This window comes from Oryzias latipes, chromosome 12 (assembly GCF_002234675.1).
Source record: "Oryzias latipes chromosome 12, ASM223467v1".
Taxonomy (NCBI): domain Eukaryota; kingdom Metazoa; phylum Chordata; class Actinopteri; order Beloniformes; family Adrianichthyidae; genus Oryzias; species Oryzias latipes.
The window spans coordinates 12,868,525-12,890,294 of record NC_019870.2 but is presented as its reverse complement, the minus strand read 5'-3'; the positions used below and the strand labels follow the sequence as shown (position 1 = coordinate 12,890,294).

Sequence of the window (21,770 nt, the reverse complement as noted above, 5' to 3'; positions counted from 1 at the left end):
ACACAACTTCCTTTATATAAAAAAATAGATGTATTTATCACAAATACAAGTCTTTTCAAACGATGTTTTGGTTGCTGGTCAAAATATAAAATGCTAAAAAAATATTTTTCATTCTTCTACATGGTTTTAACTAAAATGAAAGTAAGTTTTGACTCATGACAGCTTCTGCATTTCACAAAAATCTATAACAAGTATGTCAACATTTACTTCACTGAAGTTATCTTTTAATTATTTAACTTAATGTAATTCAACACATTTCCAAACTTAATATTTACTTTATAACTATAAAAAAACACATTTGAAATTAATGTATTTTGTTTGCGTTTGCTTTCTTATTTATGTCCACTAAGTGGCGACAAAAAGTAATAATTATTTATCCACCAATGTCGACAATATTTCCATAGCCACAAGCATTGAGAACTTCATATCAATGGCTGTTTTAGCGTCAAGAAAAAAAAACACCTACGCCTAAGGATACATTTGTTTTTTGATGTTTTCTAAAAAAGTACAAATATTGCTTTTACCACGAGACTTTTAGGCTACTGATTTAATAGTGAAGTTAATTTTTTTTTATTTGTACTTTTTAAAAAAAAACTTTTTTTTAATAATTTGAATTTATATTTATGGCTAATTATTTTTGTTGGCAAAAAACAAAGCGAATAGCAAACAGATCTTGATGTTATTTAAGAAAATAGGATATTATTCCGCTTTTTCTCTGGTTTATTTGAATTTTCTTTTACACATGCTGTATTTATTCATGGGGGGGGGGTGTAAGCTTTTGCATTTAGCGCTTTCCCTCCTCCCTTCCTCCGCGCTACGTTTGTCCCTCGCAACGATCCGTAGTCAGTCTTGAGGAAGACGCGACGCCTCAGCCAGTCGGGTCTCGCCGCCTGCCGATGTACTCCTGCCTCAGTAAAAATGGAGAGCGACACCGCTGTGCGCAGAATCAAACCACTCGGGACTCGTTACGCTGCTCACGATAACAGCGAAATTCAGGACTGCTGCGAGGACAACGGCTACAGGAGTGACCCGAAGAGGAAGCCCGAAGTGAGCCTGTACCTGCTGCGGGAAGGACTGACAGCTTGCCTGGTCTCTGGGTTTATTTTGGGGCTGTGGGGACTCGTTCATTTGTCATTGCAGCAGCTTGTCATCGGCAAATCGACTGGAGAATTCAACGCGGCGAGAGCCAGGTAAAGTTTATTTATTATTATTATTATTATTAGTTTGAGGTTCACGATGTCCAAAGCGCCTAAGCTAACCTTAGTTTGCTGAAAGACCTGCTGTAGGAGCCACTACTACTGTTGGGTGTTTTCTTCCGGTATACCTCCACCTTCATCACTATAGGCAACCGCAACACCTGAATGAAGGTCACAGCAACATACATGTTTGAACTGTTCTCCAACTAATATATGTCACATGGTCCCAAGGTGATGCAGTAAAAACACAATGTGAAACGTAAACATGCATCACGAAACTTGAAAAGTAAGTGGGAAGATCACACAGAATCTACAACAAAATAAAAGCCTCACTCTTTATCATTTAAATTATATATTCGAAAACAACATGAACTTAATGCTCTTGATGATTAAAGTTTTTTTTTAAATAAATATTGAACAATTTTTGGGTGCTTAACATATTCAGTCAGTCTGATTTAATCAACTTAGCAGAAAATTATGTGCAGAGGCTGCAAAGTGTCTGAAAGTGGTGCAGTTTTGCAGCATGTTCGGGGATGCAGGGATTATTGCGCTGAATCTGAGGTCAGCAGGGCTGCGGTTGAGCTCTCAAAGTGCTGGGCAGCAGGATTTGCTGTCATTTGACTGGTTGCTGCATAAACGACTGCTTCACGGGAACTGATTAGGGCTCTGAGCTTCTGTGATCACGGCTGCAAATCCAGGTTTTAAATTCTGCGCAGGAATCTTTTTTTTTAAATGCCAACCGAACAAATGCAAATAGAAAAGAGCAGTTCAGGCTAATATTGCATCCTGGTTGATGCAATTTGATGTCTTATTACAGTCATTCCAAAAAGCAGGTTTTGTATCTGTGCATGATTTTCTTTTTACCTAGACCAAACGGGTGTCTTTCTCACCTGATTTCCTTATCTTGAGGAAATGGTCCAATGTGTGAAAGATAGTCAGGGTCATAAAGAATTATACCTGCCTTATAATTTAACTGTACCAGTCCATGTTTGTTTTGTGTCATTTGTCTGTTTATTTTACATAGAATGTCTGTAGTCTAATGTGTTTCAATTATTTTCTCCACTGACAGTTTTGTTTGATGTAAGTAACATATTTTAGGGTATAAAAGTCCTATTTGATCTTTTAATTTGATATTTTCAGGATACAACATGTTAATTACCAAACAATTTCCAAATAAAAATAAACATAAATCTGAAATTCTGATTATTTGTTTACTTTTATTTTAGCCCTGGTTGATAAAGTAAAGGCTGCAAATCTACTATGTACTGTTTGAATTTTGGCCTTTTTGACCTGCTACCATCCATGTTATCACTGCAACATACAGGCGTGAATGTGCCATGCCAGCACAAATTAGCAAAATAAAAATAAAATTAAATGAAGAAGAACCATGCCATTAAGATAGAACAATCTGACCTATCGTTTCACCTCAGAGAAAGATGTCACACGTTTGTGGGGCCTTGAGATGAGCACCATCATGTTTTTTGCTGTTGACTAAAATAACAAAGTGGTTTTTAAGGGTGCGAGCAGTGGCAATACTAACAGCTACTTCACACTACAATATTGTTATGAATGCCAGACGCAGTAGATAAGTCAGGATAGACTAAACTCCCTCCAGCTGCTTTGGGCTTCATGGGAATACCATTCTTCAGATGTTAGATAATAGATTATTAGAGAATAACAGAACAGAGGTAAAAAGATAGTTTTAGATCACCGATCACCAGCTAAGACCTGTGAAAAATCTCCTCATACTAGAGCTACCCCCCCCCCCCATCACCACCAACAAACAACTAAACCCAGCTAAAGCAATAATACAAAAAAAACCTAACAAACTTTGCAAAGCTCCATAGTAGGATCCAGTCTGACCTGTTAGTAAGAATTGAGCCAGTTTAGAAAATAAAAGATAAAGATTAAGGCAACAAACAGCCAGACATCCTTACGTTCCCCAACATCTCCATCTTTTTATGTTTGTAGGGACTTTAAGGTTTGACCAGATGCTGAGGCAGGTCCAGTGTTTGTAACAGTAAATACAATACTCTTTAGCCAACAAAGACCTTTATGTTTATTCTGGAGCATAAAAAAAATACGCCCACCTTCTTTGTCCACAAACCACTACAAATCCCTGGAAAAGGGTTGCTGGAGCCTATCCCAGCGACTGTTTGGCGAAGGCAGGGTACACCCTCAACAGGTTGCCACTGTGCACAATCACACACTCGCATTTACACCAAAGGGCCATTGAGAATTACCGAAAATAACCCACGCATGCACTGGAAGAACATGCAATCTACACACAGGAAGGGATTTGAAGCAGGGCAACAGCAACTTTTTCAATCAAAATATAACCATAACATGTCGTTTCACCACCTCCCAGCATCCTTTCCCTTTTTTCCCTGCAAAAACTCTCAGTAGCCAACCACACTGTCAGCCATTTTGCTGATTGCCTGCATTCAGCTCCTCCCTTTAATACCGAGCTCCCTTTGCAAAGATCAAGCTAACTTTGCCACAAACCTCTGCCATGAATCTCCCCGGGTGGATTTTAAGCCCTCCATCTTTGCTCCTCTGTTTGCCCAGGGAACTATGAGCTCTATTGTGTTCTGACTCAACACCACATCTTCACCACAAGCCCTTTCCATCCTGCTTTTCAAAGGTTTCTTCTCTTTTTAAAGCTGCCTGATCAATCTCCCACTGCAGCACTCTAAATTAAAAGGAAATGTTGGCTCCCTGTACACATGAGGTTATACTAAAGACTTGGAAAAGTGAAATATAACCAAACGTTTCATCTTAGTTGTTGTGTAAGCACCCTGATGTGCCGCTAAATCTTCCTGAAGCCACCAAGCCTTAAGGTTGGTTTGCAACAACCGTTGGGCAACGGTGGCTTAGGAGTGAGATATGTGAACGTCTAGACTGGAGAATCAGTCAGACAGGTTTTAAGATCAGCTATTTAATTCTGTTTACCCCCCGCAAACTCCACCGGATGCCCTTGAGCAAGGCTTCCAGGTTTGAATGTGTGACTATTTTCTTGAAAAAGACAGACCAGTAGGTCTCTTCTGTTTCTGTAAAGTAAAAAAAAATAATGAAACCGACTCAAACACAATGTAAACATATCTTAGGTGTTTGTTCATAACAAAAAAAAAGGAGAGTATTTTCTGCAAAGGCAGCATGTCATCTTTCCCTTTTGTTTGTTATACTGTATTTCCTGCAGAGTTCACTGTCAGCGCTTTTGATTCCTCTCTGTACAACGCAGGCAGCACTTGGAGCAGATCACCAGCGTCGGGCCTCGACCCGTGGGCAGCCAGGAGAATGAGGTCCTGACAGTGGCTTACTTGTTAGAGCAGATAGAGAGCATCAGAGCCAAGACCGCAGCTGGCCCTCACCAGCTCACGGTGGACGTGCAGCATCCCACCGGCTCTTTCTCCATCGACTTTCTCGGAGGTTTCACCAGCTTCTACGACCACGTCACCAACATTGCCGTCAGGCTGGAGCCCAAGGGCGGCAGTCAGCATCTCATGCTTGCCAACTGCCACTTTGACACCGTGGCAAATAGTCCAGGTTGGAAAAATATAACTATTTGCTTTAATAATTAACTTTTTTTTTATTATCTCAACTATAAGAAATCACGAGTAGTTGAACAAAGTTAAATGTAAACATAGGAAATTGAGTTTGGAGCTACATAAAATGCCTCTGGGTTGTGGATGGATGCATGAATAGTTTTATAGATATGCAATTCCTGACTTTCTGTAATCCTTCAAGGTTATTCTATCATCACCATGGTCAATTTAAATGTCAGATCAGAAGAAAAACAGTATGAAAAACAACAAATTTTTATAAGCTAGTGGTTATATAAACATAACAATGATTAAAATGTTTCTGTTTATATATCATTTTTATTCTGGTCATCAATTTAGAACCACGTTAGGCAGTAACTGACTCATTCCCTTTTTTTATGCCCTTGTAGAGAAACTGAAGCTTTAAATTCCAGAAAATGTGTGTTGTTTTTTTCACGTCCGTGCGTCTGCTGGAAGCTTTGTTTTTCCATATCAAATGCACATGCTCACACAGAGCCTCGCTGGAGGGAGGAAATTGATCCAATAGGTGTGGACCAGGAAGGTGCACACGCTGCCTTTAAACACACTGGAATTTCAAACATTTTGGCCTTTAAAAAAACTGGGAAAAAAATCACTCAAAATGTAGGGGGCACAAAGACAGTAAGTTCTTTGTTATGTGTGGTAATGGGGGAAAAAAATCTTTCGTGCTTTTTTTTTGTAGGTTTTTAGTGAAAGACTGAACTGGAAAAAAAAGAAACAACACCAAAGTTCAGACACTTTTCTAAAACAAGGGTCATCAGTGTTTTCCATCAGAACCTTCTGACTCAGGAACTTAGGATTTCTTAGGATTTCTTTGGCCATTAGTGGCAGGGACCAGAAAGCCAAAGCACATGATGTCTCTGATCTTTAGCTCTCATTTTTTTTCATTTCTGCCTTTTATTTTTACTTCCTTCTGCTTCTTACCTCATGCCTGTGTAATCTTTGCGTATCACATGGGTTTGTTCATATGCCCTTTTCCCCTTTTGTCCCATTTCCCCTCCACTCCCACCACACCACAAGCAGCAGGAGCTGTGGCTTTTTAATTTGTTTTTTATTTTTTATTTTTTAACTTGTTGCAGTTTTCTTGTGGTTCTTGAGATGATACTAAGGATTTGATTTGTGTAAAAGTGCTAAGAGCGCACAAATTCTTGTCACTTAATGCAAATGTGCAAGGTGACAGGGAGTGCATTGTTGGTATTCCCGTCACCCACGCTCTGCTCTCTTTGTCTTAGGTGCCAGTGACGATGCAGTAAGCTGTGCTGTTATGTTGGAAGTCCTTCATTCTCTGGCCAATCAGTCCACTGCTTTTCAACACGGTGTAATCTTCCTGTTTAATGGAGCAGAGGAAAATATACTCCAGGTATAATCATGATTACTTTGGCAAAAAAAAAAAAAACACTTCGTACATATCTTAAGTTCTGTCTTTTATTTCAGGCCAGTCACGGCTTCATTACCCAGCATCCCTGGGCTAAGAATGTCCGAGCCTTCATTAACTTGGAAGCTGCTGGCGTTGGGGGCAAAGAAGTCGTTTTTCAGACAGGTGCTGTATCTAACATCTGGAACCAAGTCTGATGTGTTTTTCTGGCTTCAGTCCAGTTTGAGCTGTTTGTTTTGCTGATGTATGGAGGTGTGTCCTTGTGTTTATGCTGGGAAGCTTGTAGGAGCTTTGCTTAAAGACCTACTACAGTAAAAAACGCTTTCTTTTACTGTACAGTACTTACAGTGTACTTAAGTGGTATTTACATGGAACTTATTAAATGGAATTTACTGGGTACTTACAGGGTGTTTACATGGTACTTTTTATGGGATTTACTGGGTACTATCATGGTACTTTTTTGTGTCTACTCGGTACTTACATGGTACATACTGTGTATTTATGTGGTACTATTTGATCCATACTTATGTGGTACATACTGGATATTTATAATATATTTACTGGGTATTTACATGTTGTGCAAAGGTGTCTTTTGTGGTACTTACCACATGTCAGAACAAGGTAAGTACAAATAAAGTACCTTGAATTTAAGTCTGCACTCATTGTATGTTTCACGGTGTTTACCATGAATTTACCACAGATACTACACCATAAGTACAATGAAACTGGACTGTAAAAGAAAGTCAGCCCTATTTCCACTCAACTACAAGGTACTTTCAGTAGTAAACGCTGGGTATGTTCACGTATTACCTTCCTGTACAGTGTACATACACTCTTGGTCTTCTGACCTTACCAAATGAGACAATGCTAACTTGTTGGTAAAGGTGAAGTGACTGCATTGTAAAAATATATTTTGAAACGCTTTATAATAAGAGTCCTTGATAAACTATTTATAAGACATTAACAAGCACTAGTAATGTTTTAGTGAGCTGCTTATAAGTACATTAATTAGCATTTGTAAATGTTTTACAACTGACTTACTAGTTTAAATAAGCTGTTTATAAATACATTAACACATTCCCTAATATGGCTGCACGGTGGCGCAGTGGTTAGCGCTCTTGCCTCACAGCAAGAAGGCCCCTGGTTCAAGTCCCGGCTGGGGGACCTGAAAAATACATCAATTGGGGACCTTTCTGTGTGGAGTTTGCATGTTCTCCCTGTGCATGTGTGGGTTTTCTCCGGGATCTCCGGCTTCCTCCCACTGTCCAAAAACATGCTTCATAGGTGAATTGGCAACTCTAAATTGTCCATAGGTGTGAGTGTGAGAGTGCATGGGTGTGTGATTGTGGACGTTCTACTCTGCGACAGACTGGCGACCTGTCCAGGGCATCCCCTGCCTACGCCCGAGTAGCCGGGATAGGCTCCGGCAGCCCCGTGACCCCGAAAGGGACAAAGCAGTACAGAAAAAGGATGGATGGCATTCCCTAATAAACTACTTATAAGACATTAACAAGCATGAGTAATGATGTATTAACCCTTGTGCTATCCTATGACCAAGGGTTAAGCTCCTTATAAAGACATTTATTAGCATTTGTTAATCCTATTCACAAGCTATTTATAAATTGCTTGTATGGGATTAATAAATATATTAACAGTGTTCTTAATAACAGTTTATTGAGTGTTTTGCAGCCCCCCAATATAAAGTGTGACCAAATAGGGGGTGATCTTTACAAGCCATTTATAAATTGCTTACAGAATTTACCCAGCTAAAAGTTTTATTCGAAATAGATTTAGATTAAACATTGATAAACTCTGTAGTTTTTGCTGCAATTCCCCTGAAAAAGTCATCCATCTCTTCTGGTATTGTCCTAAGCTACAGTGTTTTGGCATCAGATGTATGATTTCATTAATGTTTAAATTGATTCTTGTTTTGTTTTATTCTGGAAAGATGTATTTTATCAAATTTACAAAAGGACTCTGGGTAACTTTTAAATCTCTTGCTCATTTTGGCCAAATTTCACATTCATAAATGTAAATTCTCTGGTCGAAAACCCTATTTCATCGTATTCTTTTCTGAGTTAAAATATTAACAGTATTCGTAATTCTGAGAAGCAAAAAGCAATCAAAACCTTGTTTGCCTTGTTCAACATTTTCTCGTAGAGTTTAACCCCCTGGCGTATTTCTATTTCTATTATTGTTTTTTTTATACATACGTGTATGTGATATTTGCAATTATGTTCTTATTGCATACCTAAAAGGGAATCCTAGTAAAATGGCATAATGTGCAATAAAGTTTATTAAAAAATTATAAATTGCTTGTATGGGATTAATAAATATATTAACAGTTCCCATGTCAAGGTGGACTTACATTTCCAACTGATATGACTCAACCTAAAGACTACACCACCTGGATGAACAAGAACCTTCATTGACAGTTTGAGTGTTTTACTCTTCCTAAACTGTGGGCTGTTTTGTTTTTGCCACAAAGAACCACAAAGTACAGAATATGAACAATGACCTGTTTAACACTAACCAAAGCCACAAACGTATAACAACTCTTCAACAAATCACATTACCAATGTGAAAGAAGAGACACAGAATGTGCCTTAGTGCCTTAAAACATTTCAAACAAAACAAACAAAAAAAAAACTTCAAAATGTTTGCACTCAGAATCTGCCCTTTCTAAGGGGCAGTAACTGTCCACAAGCAATTTATAAATGGCTTGTAAAGATCCCCCTCTATTTTGTCGCACTTTAGATTGGGGGGCTGAAAAAAACTCAATAAACTGTTATTAAGAACACTGTTAATATATTTATTAATCCCATACAAACCATTTATAAATTGCTTGTGAATCGGATTAACAAGTGCTAATAAATGTCTTTATAAGCAGCTTAATACTTCATTACTCATGCTTGTTAATGTCTTATAAGTAGTTTATTAGGGACTTTGTTAATATTTATAAACATCTTATTTAAACTTAAAACTTAAAGTCAGTTGTAAGACTTGTACAAATGATAATTAATGTACTTGGAAGCAGCTTACTAAAACATTACTAGTGCTTGTTAATGTCTTATAAATAGTTTATTAAGGACTCTTCTTGTAACATGTGGCAAATTTAAAGAGAAACAAGACAGCAGTGAAAACAACAATCTTTAATATGATACACTTCTGCAGCATGCAAAGTGTCATCATTTGTTTTAAGTTCTCAACACAACAGTAAAAAGGAGTATTCCAAAGAACAGAATTTCTTTCACATTATTTATCTTTGCTTCCAGAGTTTTGTGTTGTTCCAGGAATGATTTGCACTCCTTTGCATTGCTCATGAGTTTGTCACCCACCTTGAAAACAGATCCTCACCTTTTCCAGCCAATGTCATTTCTGCAATAGTTGCAGTCAAATCTATTGTATTTTTGTCTATATTACACTAGCGACATGTGAGGGTCGTGCTTTTTGTCCGTCGAAATGCCTTCAGCAGAGTTTGGTATTGGTGCAGGACTTCTTCAGGGTTTGTAACTACAAGAATAATCACAATACAAGCTCAAATGAACATAAAAAGCATAATGACTTTGATAAAGTACAAAGTATATTTTAGCTATTTAATCATTTCTGTAATGAGTTTGATAAATCTCTGTGAATTCTTTATTGCTTTTACTGCAATGCTTGAAATCAATCAATTATCCTTATTTATAAACATTATAGATTATTCACAACTTAACATTTTCTGTTTCTTTTTTTAACTATTGTTCCAAACATGTACTTGTTTTAATATAATGTCGGGAAAAGATGTAAAACAACACGGCTAAATATATACTTTTACTTCTGAATACACCATGAGTGCAGACTTAAATTCAAGGTACTTTATTTGCACTTACCTTGTTCTTACATGTGGTAAGTACCACAAAAGACAACTTTGCAATATATGTAAATACCCAGTAAATATATTATAAATACACCACATAAGTATGAATCAAATAGTACCACATAAATACACAGTAAGTACCATGTAAGTACAGAGTACACACAAAAAGTACCATGTAAGTACCCAGTAAGTCCCATAAAAAGTACCGTGTAAATACCCTGTAAGTACCCAGTAGTTACACAATAAGTTCCATGTAAATACAACTTAAGTACACTGTAAGTACTGTACTGTACAAGAAAGCGTTACCAAAAAATTGTGTTTCTTAATGTCTTCTTGTAGCATTTTTCTGAGGACGGAAGACTTGTATTAAAAAAAAAAAGACCCTTAAAACTGCATTTCTGAGTATTTCTTCTTTCAAATCGTGGTGAATCAGGAGCAGACACAAAAATGCAGTTGGAAAAGGCTTGTAGCAGTGATGTAGATGCTACAGGCCCCAGGCTCCCTGCTCTGCTCCATTACGACACATCAACTTGCAGACAAATAGATCCATGTACGTCTTTGTTTTCCTCTTCCAAGCGGGAATCTGGCCCAAAACTGTACGGCTGGATAGCTCTAATATTGCTCGCCATTTTTGTTCCACTGGTAGTGTTAGGTTGGGATTGTGTGGGGCTGTAAGCCTGCGGGAGAGGGGGCAAACAAAGGGATGATGGTAAAACAACACCGGTTTCTTTTTTAATTTTGGCTAAAAACTGCATAATCAAAAGACCACTGGGAAACCTTTTAAAATATATCAATATTGGAAAAAAAAATCGAAAGGATGATAAATAAAATTTGGGTCAAAACAAAAGTGTCTAAAATGTTTACAATAAATAATCAGAGTTACGTAAAATCATCATTTAGCAAAAACAGTGTTGAGTGATTGCAGTTTCAAACCCAAATGAGTAGACTTTATTAGCACTTTTTCTTTCATGTACATGTGTTTGAAAAAAGAAAATGGTGTTCCCGTCCTCTATCTTAAAGGTCCAGAGAACCCGTGGTTGGTCCAAGCCTACGTCCATGCAGCCAAACACCCCTTTGCCTCAGTGGTTGGACAGGAGGTCTTTCAGAGTGGCATCATTCCTTCTGACACTGACTTCAGAATATATAGAGACTTCGGTAACATACCAGGTAGAAACAGCTTTATTTTAAAAGATTCTGCAGATTGCAATCAAGAACACAGAGCTGCAATTTAGCCTTTTTTTCTTTACAGGCATCGATCTGGCTTTTATTGAAAACGGCTTCATCTACCACACTAAGTACGACACTGCAGATAGGATCCTGTCAGGCTCCATACAGCGAGCTGGTATGCATTGTTTTGTGTTGCAAAAAAAACCAACAATTTTAAAATGTCGTTTCTGTCTGGGGGTGGGGGTGTACAAAAGCAGCATTTTTCTGTTGCAAAAAAAAACATGGCTGTTTTTTTCGCAGTCGCTAAGCGGTCAGCATTATCTCAAACCTCAAGATTCATATGATAAAGGCAGCCATGCAGCCACAACAGCATTAAAGCTGATTCACTCTGTGAAAGACTGTCGGAGTTATTTTCCTTGCCTGGGAGTAATCTGCCCATCAGCACTAAAAGGTCTGGGTTGTTTACGTTTGGTTCCTTTGTCTTTGAGCAACTATTGGGCATCTCTCCTCCCTTTTTCTGTCCACAGCATCCCACCATGAAAGCTATGAATTACAGTATTAGAGAAAAGGTGAGTTTTCAGGAGGAAACCGTTTTTTTAGTCTTTAAGGAACAGCTTTTTGAGGCAGATGGTAGAATAGGACGGAGGATGATACCAGTGCCCTTTTATTTTTTGGAAATTTGTGATGATTCTGACAAACAGTCCTTCCATTTAGGACTTCAATTTGTTTTATGTCCAGATCATAGTATAGCAAAGTTAGGTCTTTTATATGTTTAGATCAGCATCTATGTTTGTAATGCTTTAGAAACGGTTTTGTTTCTATTATTGTGAGCCTTCCCTTGTTAAAATGGGGAATTTTGAGTTACAGCTGCTGACAGGTTTCCTCCCTTTGGGTAACTACACAAATGAAACCACACCAAACAATGTACTAGTAACTGAAACTATTCCAGCTTTGTGAACCCTGTTGGCATATTTGATTAAAAATAGTCCAAACCCTGGAGAGCATTTGTCGTTACAAAAGAAAACACGAAAGGACTTTTTTTTTCTCTACAGCTTCTACAGAGCCCTGGACAGGACAAAATATTTTGTGTGCACAAATTAGTGTTTTAAGTGTTACCTCTTACTACTAGTTAGTTCACACAAAAAACTAATTTGTGGCCTCTAAATGCTAATTTATGAACACAAAATGCTAATTTTGTGCACAAAAAGCTAATAAAATGCTAATTTGTGCACACGTGTGGCCACAAATTTTTAATTTCAGGGAACATTTGGTTCTTTTGCATTTTTCTTGCATGTCATGTCTTATTGTTTAGGCTAACAACTCTGGCCTTTCTTTCAAAGTAATGTATTCTAAAGAAAATATAAAGATTTTTTTTCATTAGCTTTTATGCAAACTGATTGACATCAGAGATGAAGAATACCCCCAAACTCACCTATTTGACTACAATTTTTGATGATCTCCTTCTCAATTTAATTAAGGAAAAAGCAAATTTAGTTAATCTGGGTTATGTTTGGATGTTATTATGGTGCAGACGTGTCCATTACTAGGCAGGTGGGCGCATCCAAGAGTAAGCTCAATAATTTCTTTTTACCTTGTTCCACCCTATTGTGTTTTTTTTTTGTGTCATTGAGTTGGGCGGAGTAAATCCAGCCAACAGGACCGACCCATTCTTAGACCCTTCAGAATCCTATAGGTAACGTAGGAGATTATCCATCCAGTGCAAATATGTCCACGTATTTGATCAAACTACTAAATAAAAATACGCTAAAGTCACGACTGAGTTCTAATAATAGTGGTTTTGATGTACTTGTTTTATTTTTATTGAGTTATATGATGCGCCATTAGGTTGGACATGATTACATTTATGATAGACACTTCATATCCCTACCAGACATAAGTACAATAGACCTTTGTTGTGCTTGTCTGTGCTGTATGAGTGCACTGTAAACAACCAACAACAATGCTGCTTTGTGGTGCTGCTGCTGGTGGTGGTGAGGGGTCGCAAAATAAGGCCAACTATCAAGACAAACAGCCACTTCTCACAAATTCCTCAATAACCTCGTCTCACATCTGAGCTGATTTAAAAAAAAAATCTTTTCATGTGTAAAGCAGTGTTCTGTGTCAAATAGACATGCAAGTTCAGAGAAATACGAGAAAGTTTCTCTTGGTTTTGCAGATTAACGTGCTCTGTCGTAAATCTTTTCATGGATTTATTCTAGCATGTGAGTATGAAGACCTGTGCTGTACGTCGAGGTAGAGGGTAATCTTTGCAAATTAGTTTTGTGGTTGTAAAAGTGTGTTAGAGGTGTTTATGTTGTGAGTTTGTGTGACATGTTATGAATATTTCAACTTAAAATGTAGTGAGATTTGTAGTTTTGGATTTTGTTGTTGCAGACAATACTATGGTTTTACCTACAGGGGGACAAAAACAAAAAACACACTTTTATTGTTTTAGATGTCTACTTTTTGGATTTTATGAATTGATAGTGTATGGTCTATTTTGTGTGTTTACCTAAAACGCCACTTCCTGTTTCAAGGTGACAACATCCTTGCTGTCCTGAAGTACCTGCTGATGTCGGAGAAGTTGGCCGACAGCTCAGAGTATCGTCATGGCAACATGGTGTTTTTTGACGTGCTGGGGGTGGTCGTGGTAGCTTATCCCGCTCGTGTCGGCACCATCTTGAACTACGTGGTGGCCGCAGCCACCTTCCTCTATCTGGCCAAGAAGGCTTCCCTACCTGGCAACGGAGGTAGGGTTGCATTTCCTGTGGTGGATGTAAGTCAGGCTTTTTCCATCTTCTGTGTCTTTACCTCCTTTCCATTCTTCATTTTTCAGATAAGTGGAGTCTGAGTATTAAACAACAACAGTTTTATTGATCGTTTGCCTTCAATCATCATCTCTTCTCTCTGTAAGGGGGCCGCTACGTTCGGGACCTGACCTGTGCCACAGGCGTGGTGCTGCTGAGCTGGTTCGTCACGCTGGTGTCCGTGCTGATCGTGGCTCTGATTGTCACCCTCTTGGGCCGCTCCATGTTTTGGTACACGCACTTCTACGCTTCCATCTGCCTGTATGGAGCCGCAGCAACAGGAAAGATGATCCTCATCCACACGCTGGCCAAGAACCTGTATTACGGGGTGAGCAATTTTGTTTATTTTGATGGAGGTCACACAAAGACGAGCTGCAAACACAGAACGATACTGTGGAAGCCTAAAGCTAAAGAAATGTTTGTTTGATGGATAAGGAAGAATTCAGTTAGTTATTTGGCTTTTTTATTTTACTTTTCAAAACCTTCAGGATGAGTAGATTCTGTTTGTTTATTAAAATAGTCTCTAAAACATTTTTTCCTCATATCTTACTAAACAAATTAGAATAAAAAAACATATAAAAGGGTTACCCAGTTAAGGAGCGGCATGGATTTTCCTGTCTGTCTTTGCAGTGCTTTCATCATTCAGTCGTTGCTGATGAGGTTTTGTATGATTAACATTTCCTCTTTTTATTCAAATGTGTGCGTTAGAGTGAGTGTGTATGAAACCGCAGCATTAAAAAGAAGAAGAACAAACTTCCCTCTTGTGTCACTTCCCTATTTTCAATCAAAATCATTGTTGCTTTTATTAGGAAAATAAAGAAGGTGAATATGTTTTTCACGTTTTTATAATTGCTCTTTTATTTCTGCCGTTCTATCCACAAATGTTATTCCTTTTTGTAGTCTGAGAGAAGTCATGCCTCATGTTTTTAGGAGTCATATACTAGAATTTCATCTAAAATAATATTTATTAAAAGATTGAGGAATGCAGATTTTTTTAATCATAGGGTCCAATCTGGAGTGCGTTCCATTCAGAGCACCTAATAGAAATAAAATCTTTTGTTCTGCTGAGATTTCTTTTGCAGCACAGTTTGATTTGTAACTACTTCCTGATGCTGTCATGCTTTTTGTTGAATGTTCTGGTGTGTTCCCCTCAGGGTGTGCGCCTCGTGGAGCTGGGCGATCTGTTCTTTGACGTGAGCCTGCTGCTGTGGGGCTGCACCCTGGTGTGGCTCACACAGCAGGGTCTGTGTTCAGCCTATGTGCCCATGCTGATGGTGGCCTTCCCGCTGGCCACCAAGCTGCTGCTGGCCAAAGAATTCAAACACAGAGGTAACCTCCTCGACGCTGAATTGAGGCGGAGAAGCTGCATGTATGAGAAGCCCCGGAGAAAAGTGACCAATTGTTACTTTTCTGTCTCCAGGAGCCTCACTGAAATACAGTTTGTTGTACCTTTTGGGTCTGGCATTACCGTATGTCCACTTCATGTTCCTTATCTGGGTGGTGTTTGAGATTTTCACCCCCATCATGGGCCGCAGTGGGACAGAGATACCCCCCGAAGTGGTGATGGCTTCCTTAGTGACCCTGGCAACCGTCTTTCTCTCTTCCTTTTTTGTAAGCATCCAGACATCATTGATGGCTTTTTGTGAACCAGAAACGAGACAGCTCAGTGGTGCATTTCTCTGTCTGTCTCAGCTGCATTTCATCTACTTGGTCAGAAGCACAAAGTGGATCCTGGCTGGTCTGGGTTCAGTCTTCATCATCACGCTTGTGCTGGTGTCCAGCGGCCTCTTCTTTCCGTATTCAGGCAGTCCTGATGCCCCACGACCAAAAAGAGTTTTCCTGCAGGTCCAAAACTACAACAACACACACAGAAAGACTTGGATATATTTTGTGATTTAATGTTTTTCACATTTATTTTTAATTTAAAAACCATTACTTTGCACTTTTAAGTGCTTCAATCAGAAAGTTTGTTTTCTAAAAAATATACAAATAACAATAAAGAAAGCTAAACCCCAGCAACCTAAAGTGGTTTTATCCCCATGCAGCACACGACTCGAACCTTCCACAATCTCCAGGGCCAGATGGAGAGCCGCGATTCCGGTCTCTGGATTAACAGCTTTGACTTCACGGGCATGCAACACGTCATTCCCCACATCCCCGAGATCAATGACAGCTTTCGGACCCGCTGCCAGGAGGACCGGCCCTTCTGCGGTTTCCCCTGGTTCCTTCCAGTAAAGTTCCTCAGCAGGTAGACACCGCAGCAGGCGTTTGAAGTGTTACTGTTCTGATTTTGAACGGCTGTTTAAAGCTTTTTGTTTAAACCCGCCCTGCAGGAAGAACTGGTACCTTCCTGCCCCAAAGGTGTCTCCAGCTTCTCCAGTGGAGTTCAGGCTGCTGTCCAAAGAGGACACAAGCTGGGGGACGGTGAAGATGACGTTCACCGTACAAGGTTTATGCTTTTTGTCCAAATCAACATTTGAGACCTTTGAATATTTTGAATTGGGATCAAACTAATCAAACTCATTCCTTGACGTTTAGCAACAGTTCGGAAAAGCTTTAATTTAATTTGTGTTATTCTTCTTCTGTTTGCAGGACCCAGCCACATGTCTCTGTACCTGATGCCTCACAGAGGAGCCAGCCTCTCCGCCTGGTCTTTCGGGGACGGGACCCCCCAGTTTGACCTGAATGGCGAATATTTTATCTTCTATTCCCACGGCCTTAACGCCCCCACCTGGACCTTCTGGTTTGAAATACAGGTACTGCCTTCCGGTCTGTCTGAGCTCAATGGCGTCTTAAAATTTCCACAGCTTTTTCATTGAACATAGAATCTGGAAAGTTCACCGGTGACAGGTTGCAAAGAAAAAGAAGGCCTGAACTGAAAAAGGAACTGAGTTGACGAATATCAAATTAGTGGTTTCAAGAAAGCTGATGAGGGCTTAGTTTAATGAACTCTGACTGAGATCAGTCACCATAGCAACAAGTAACATTTGCCTAAAAGAGTGAAGGGCCAATTAAGAGAGAAATGTGAGCTCCTAAGGTATAAAAAAGACTTTTCATACTGGTTTGATTAAACACTTGACCTTCTCTTTTTAATGCTAAGTGGTTTATTAAGTATTTATTCATTTTGAGACAATCCAGGCCTAAAAAAAGGGGGAGCCAGTTGAAAAAAAAGAGGTTATCAGAACAGAACGGTTACTGTTCTGAGATAAAAGTGACATGGAAAAGAATGCAGAGCATTATCTTTATTATTATAACTTACAAAAGTGAAAAAAGAACAAGAAAGTTAAAACAGAAAACTTTTAAAGACACAAAGTATTTGGGATGGATGATCTGACAGATCGGATGTGGAAAAGTCCCATCTTTATGTAGATCTACATTTTACTATAGCAAATCATGCAGGTTCTAGAACAGACTTTCCGCTCGTCATCATCATAGACAGAAGATGTTGTGATGAAGATGTATGTCTATGAATGCAAACACACTTCACATTTGCTTTAACCGACCTGATGTGAATTCATCAAAAATATATTTCTCCTCCTGAACTAAAAACCACATTTAGTATCAAATCTTAAATCTGTAAAAAGCCCATCCATGATGTCAAGCCAACAACAATATAAAAATCATTTAAAAATGTGTGATAGTGACTGGATTTATATTAAAACCAGAAACTTAGAGAAAGAAAAGGCAAAGTAAACGATGACTCCTGAGGATTTATCAGTGATCATTTCATTTGAAGTTATGCCAAATGGCTTCACCTTTCACTCCGATCATCACTTTAGCATGGATTGTCTGAGTGCGTCAGCAAAATGGTTCGTCTGACAGCTTCCTGATGCTGCAGCAACTCAGTCGGATTGAAAATATCTGGCTTTTTGAAGTAGTTGGGCCTGATATTCATACTTTACTAGGAGTTTTCACGAAGCTTTGGCACTTAAATACACCACAAAACAGAAATTATACAAACAATAACTATTCTGGTAACTAAACAGAATCAGTAGCTTTTTCTGTTTTCAGGGTTTGTGGATTTATTCCAGTCCAATCTGAAAGCCTGAGTCACTGCTTTCTGCTGGACATCAGTGTGTTTCAATCCCCTCGGTTTTGGTTGTATTTTTTATTTATCCTGTTTGGTCACACATACACAAACTGCTTCTTTGTCTTTCAGCCCCCCAGAGATCCTGACCCCGATGGGCCGGAGGGTATGATCTCAGTGGCCATTTCTTCCCACTATTTCTTTGGGGAGGACAAGAGGACGGCTCAGCTGGACGAAATCCTGCGTAGATTCCCCACATGGGCGTTCCCCTCCTCCTGGGTCAGTACGTACGACATGTACCGATACTAAGGACGCCACGCCACGCTGACGCCGAGGAGAACCAAGGGCTACCGCGGTCCTCAGACATTTTCAGAGGACGATGCTGACGTGGGCCGCGCTGCCACTCTGACACATCCACTCTGTCCCAGCTTGCCTGAGAGACCTTCATCACTGTGTCAGTCAGCAGCTAACAGGAAGGCACTGAGACATGCGAGAGGTGAGCTGAGCAGTCCACCTGCACACCACATGCCTCCTTTTTATTCTACTTCAATCAGTCGTGCCTTCTCCCTCCTCACCTCCTTCTGTCTCTTCCTCCATCTGCGTTGCAGCGCTTGTGCGGCGCTCCGTCTTTTGTCTGCTCTGCAGATGTAGAAGCATCCGGATGGGCACACACAGCATGTTTGTGTTGACCTTTTGCCACTTTAAAAGTCACTTTTCCTCATATTTCTAAAAAAAAGAAAAAAATAGCTGTGTATAAAGGTGGCTGTCGGGGATGTGGCAGGAAAACTTTAATTAAACCTGTAAAAAGGCATTTTTCTGGCACCTTAGGGAGTTTTGGCTTTCATGTGCGAGAAAATCAGATCTTTTTTTTTAATCATAAAAGCTAAATTCAAGCAAAATAACAAAGTGATTCGAAGTTATTTCCTGAGTCTCAGCGGGGGGGTCTGGGAGGAGAACAAAACCGTAGCCCTTTGAGGTGACTCTTTTTGGGATCATTCTTGAAAGATAGAGTGTCCAGCAACACCAGTGCCAGATAAATTAACAATTTCAGAAAAAGTTATCAATCCTTTTATTCAGTTTTTAAAACAAAACAACGATCCAAACTATTTTAAATGTTTTCTTGTCTTATTTGTTGACATTTCAGACAAAAAGCGGATTTAAAAAAAAAGTAAATTTTGCCACTAAATAAAGTCCTCGTAAGTCAGGTTCCATATTATGAAAGAAAAAATAGCTAATTATTATAAAGGTTAGGTGATAATTTTACAGCAGAAGACTCATAGTTTTAGTTAAACACTTATTTTAATATATTAAATTTTTAATATATTAAATTTTTAGTGGGTAAAAAAGTTTTTTGGGGGACGTTTTTATTTGCAGAGATTCTCTCCCTTTGTTTTCTTCAAGAATCATAAAAAAATCAAAACAGGTTATCTTAAATGTGTTGTACATTTAATAAGAAACTTAAACCTCTGGTTAAAGTTTTGCTGTTTTTGTTAAAACATTAAACTGGACCTCCAGATGAAGTGTGAGCACATCTCTTTCCTTTAAAACATAAATTCACAAATATTCATTTCTTTTGCCTATAAAAGTTGGTACTATTCTCCCAGAGCCATATCCGAAGATGCAAACGGTTAAAATCTAAATTTGATGTAAAAAAATGTTGATCATAAAGAATAACTGGTGTTGCTGGAAAGGTCCTTCAGTGGAAACGGTTTAATTAGTAACCACACTTTTGATGTGAGTCAACATTGAAACTACCTCACCAGCGTCCAGCATCAAAGTGCAGTACTTAAAGCCCTTTTTATTGAAGGTTTGACTGTTTTTTTTTTTTAAATTGACTCTGTTAATGTATCTCTTCCCTTTTTTTTTTTTTTTAAACTCACCATGTCCACTCGGCTGTCATAGTTGTGTTGCTAATCTGTGCACTCATCTTTTTTCTTTAACAAAAATGTGAAATCTGAATGTTGAAACCCGGAAACCATACTTAACCTAACGTTTACCTGACTGCACACAGAGGCCTCGACACTCATGTGTAAAAAGAGGCCTTCAACTCTCACTTCCAAAGATAAACGAGTCGAAAAGTTTCCCATTTTTTTTAGGCATATTTGGAGGTGAGCATCTTTTGGGAATTCTTTTTATTTCCTTTGTTTTCACACATCTTTCAATTTGGAAGAAGACGGAAAAAAATGTTTAAGTGTTAATGTTGTCTCACAGTTTTCTGAAGTGGGAGATAGTGGACTGAATTTAAAATTCAAAAATGAATGAAATTCTTTCTATGGTTTCGACATGAAGCACTTATTAAAATCACAGCTGAGTCTTAACAATTTAAAGAAATAGTGTTTTAAGTGTTGAAATATGTGAAGTTTTTCAATGATGGGAGAGTGAAGTAATGATTATATAGAGGATGTAAATTTCCATGTAGATGGTTAGGATTATTTTGATCAAATATCTATTCAAAGGCAGTTTAAGGCAGATATCTCATGGTCCTTAAATTTCATCTTGAATGGCTACTGTAATTGTTTATGGGGGAAGATGTTTGGCATAAATGCTGTGAAAAAAAAAAAAATCACTTTTTTGACTAAAGCTGTTAAAACTTTATGCAAAAATAAAAGCTCCTTTTAGGAGGAAGTGAATTTAAGTGACCATTCTGCAGTAGTGACTTAACCAGAAGTGTGTTTTTGTTTTCAGCATCCGTAACAAGCTGGAAGTTCATTAATCTTAACTTTTTAATTTACTTTTTACCTCAATGTTTATTCATGCATTTCTCTGAATGTTTGATTTTTGGTCTGCTGGTAAACTAACAATACCTGTGGGTTTATTTTATTTCCTCTTCTGTCACTTTTAGTTGGAGATTAGCATTAAGATGAATTGAATTGTGTGAATGGGATCATTTCCATGATACACTTGAACAGGAATAAAAGAATAAAAGACTTAATCTTGAAACGTTGTTGGTGATTCTTGATCCTTATAGAGGGAAAAATATGTTTTTGGTGGATTTAACTGGCAGAATTTCAAAGAAAATTACATTTTTTTAAAGTAATAAATTAAACACATGCTTCATTTTCAATCAATCAACGGGATTTCTGTTTCCTAAATCCGTTTTTGAAAGGTAGTAAATTAGGATTAGGAGGCTGCAGCTCCTTGACTCTTATAAAGGACGGATGTAGCTAATTAGATTTCAGCCTTTCCTTCAAGACCTCCATAGATGCTAGAGAGACGAATGGAGACCTACGCTACACAAAATCTGAAGGCATATGCTAAAAAAAGTGAACAAGCTTTGTCATCTTTAACCCTTGTGCTATCTTAGATGACCCCAACCTTACATTGACGTGTTCTCCCTACCATGACAAAGGTGGATAAAGGTGGAAAGATTTCATGTAATCCGCGAAGATCACAAATCATTGAAGAAAAAAGGTTCAGAGCACTGTCTGGTGGGTCTAGATGACCCAACTCCCAATGTTTAAGTGCCTAGGATAGTACAAGGGTAAAAATCTTTTTTCCTCAACATTGCCCTGCAGATGGAAAGCTCACAGGAAGCTCAACTCTGGCATATTTACATTTGTTTTTCATGTTCATTAGTATGGAATTTTCCTTTTTTTTTAAATAAAGAGTTTAAATAAAAGGTTATTTGTTCTTAAAGCTTAAGGGAGAAACTCCAGAATGAAAACCAGAGCACGAGTGCATTAAAGTCTTCAGACCTCTGTCCGAAAATCTGTGAAAGCTTTTGCTGTCAAATTGTTGTGCTTGTTGAATAAAGGTTT

The 21,770-nt window shown here is 38.5% G+C and overlaps 1 protein-coding gene across 1 annotated transcript; it reads left to right on the top strand.

Annotated features, from left to right (window-relative positions):
• The first annotated feature begins 832 nt into the window (after positions 1–832).
• On the top strand, positions 833–20,952 carry ermp1 (endoplasmic reticulum metallopeptidase 1). The gene is made up of 15 exons (XM_011481784.3): positions 833–1,190; positions 4,438–4,742; positions 6,010–6,137; positions 6,212–6,317; positions 11,032–11,178; positions 11,261–11,353; positions 13,716–13,928; positions 14,093–14,313; positions 15,140–15,314; positions 15,406–15,596; positions 15,678–15,830; positions 16,031–16,233; positions 16,319–16,434; positions 16,578–16,741; positions 18,145–20,952. The coding sequence occupies exons 1-15, from the start codon at positions 919–921 to the stop codon at positions 18,319–18,321; spliced, it is 2,664 nt and encodes an 887-aa protein (XP_011480086.1). The 5' UTR covers positions 833–918; the 3' UTR covers positions 18,322–20,952.
• The last annotated feature ends 818 nt before the right edge of the window (positions 20,953–21,770 follow it).

Coding starts and splice junctions, on each gene's coding strand:
- ermp1 (XM_011481784.3), top strand. CDS start 919: ATGGAGAGCGACACCGCTGTGCGCAGAATCAAACCACTCGGGACTCGT. Junction 6,318..11,031: donor AGAAGTCGTTTTTCAGACAG/GTGCTGTATCTA, acceptor TCTATCTTAAAG/GTCCAGAGAACCCGTGGTTG. Junction 16,742..18,144: donor CCTTCTGGTTTGAAATACAG/GTACTGCCTTCC, acceptor TTTGTCTTTCAG/CCCCCCAGAGATCCTGACCC.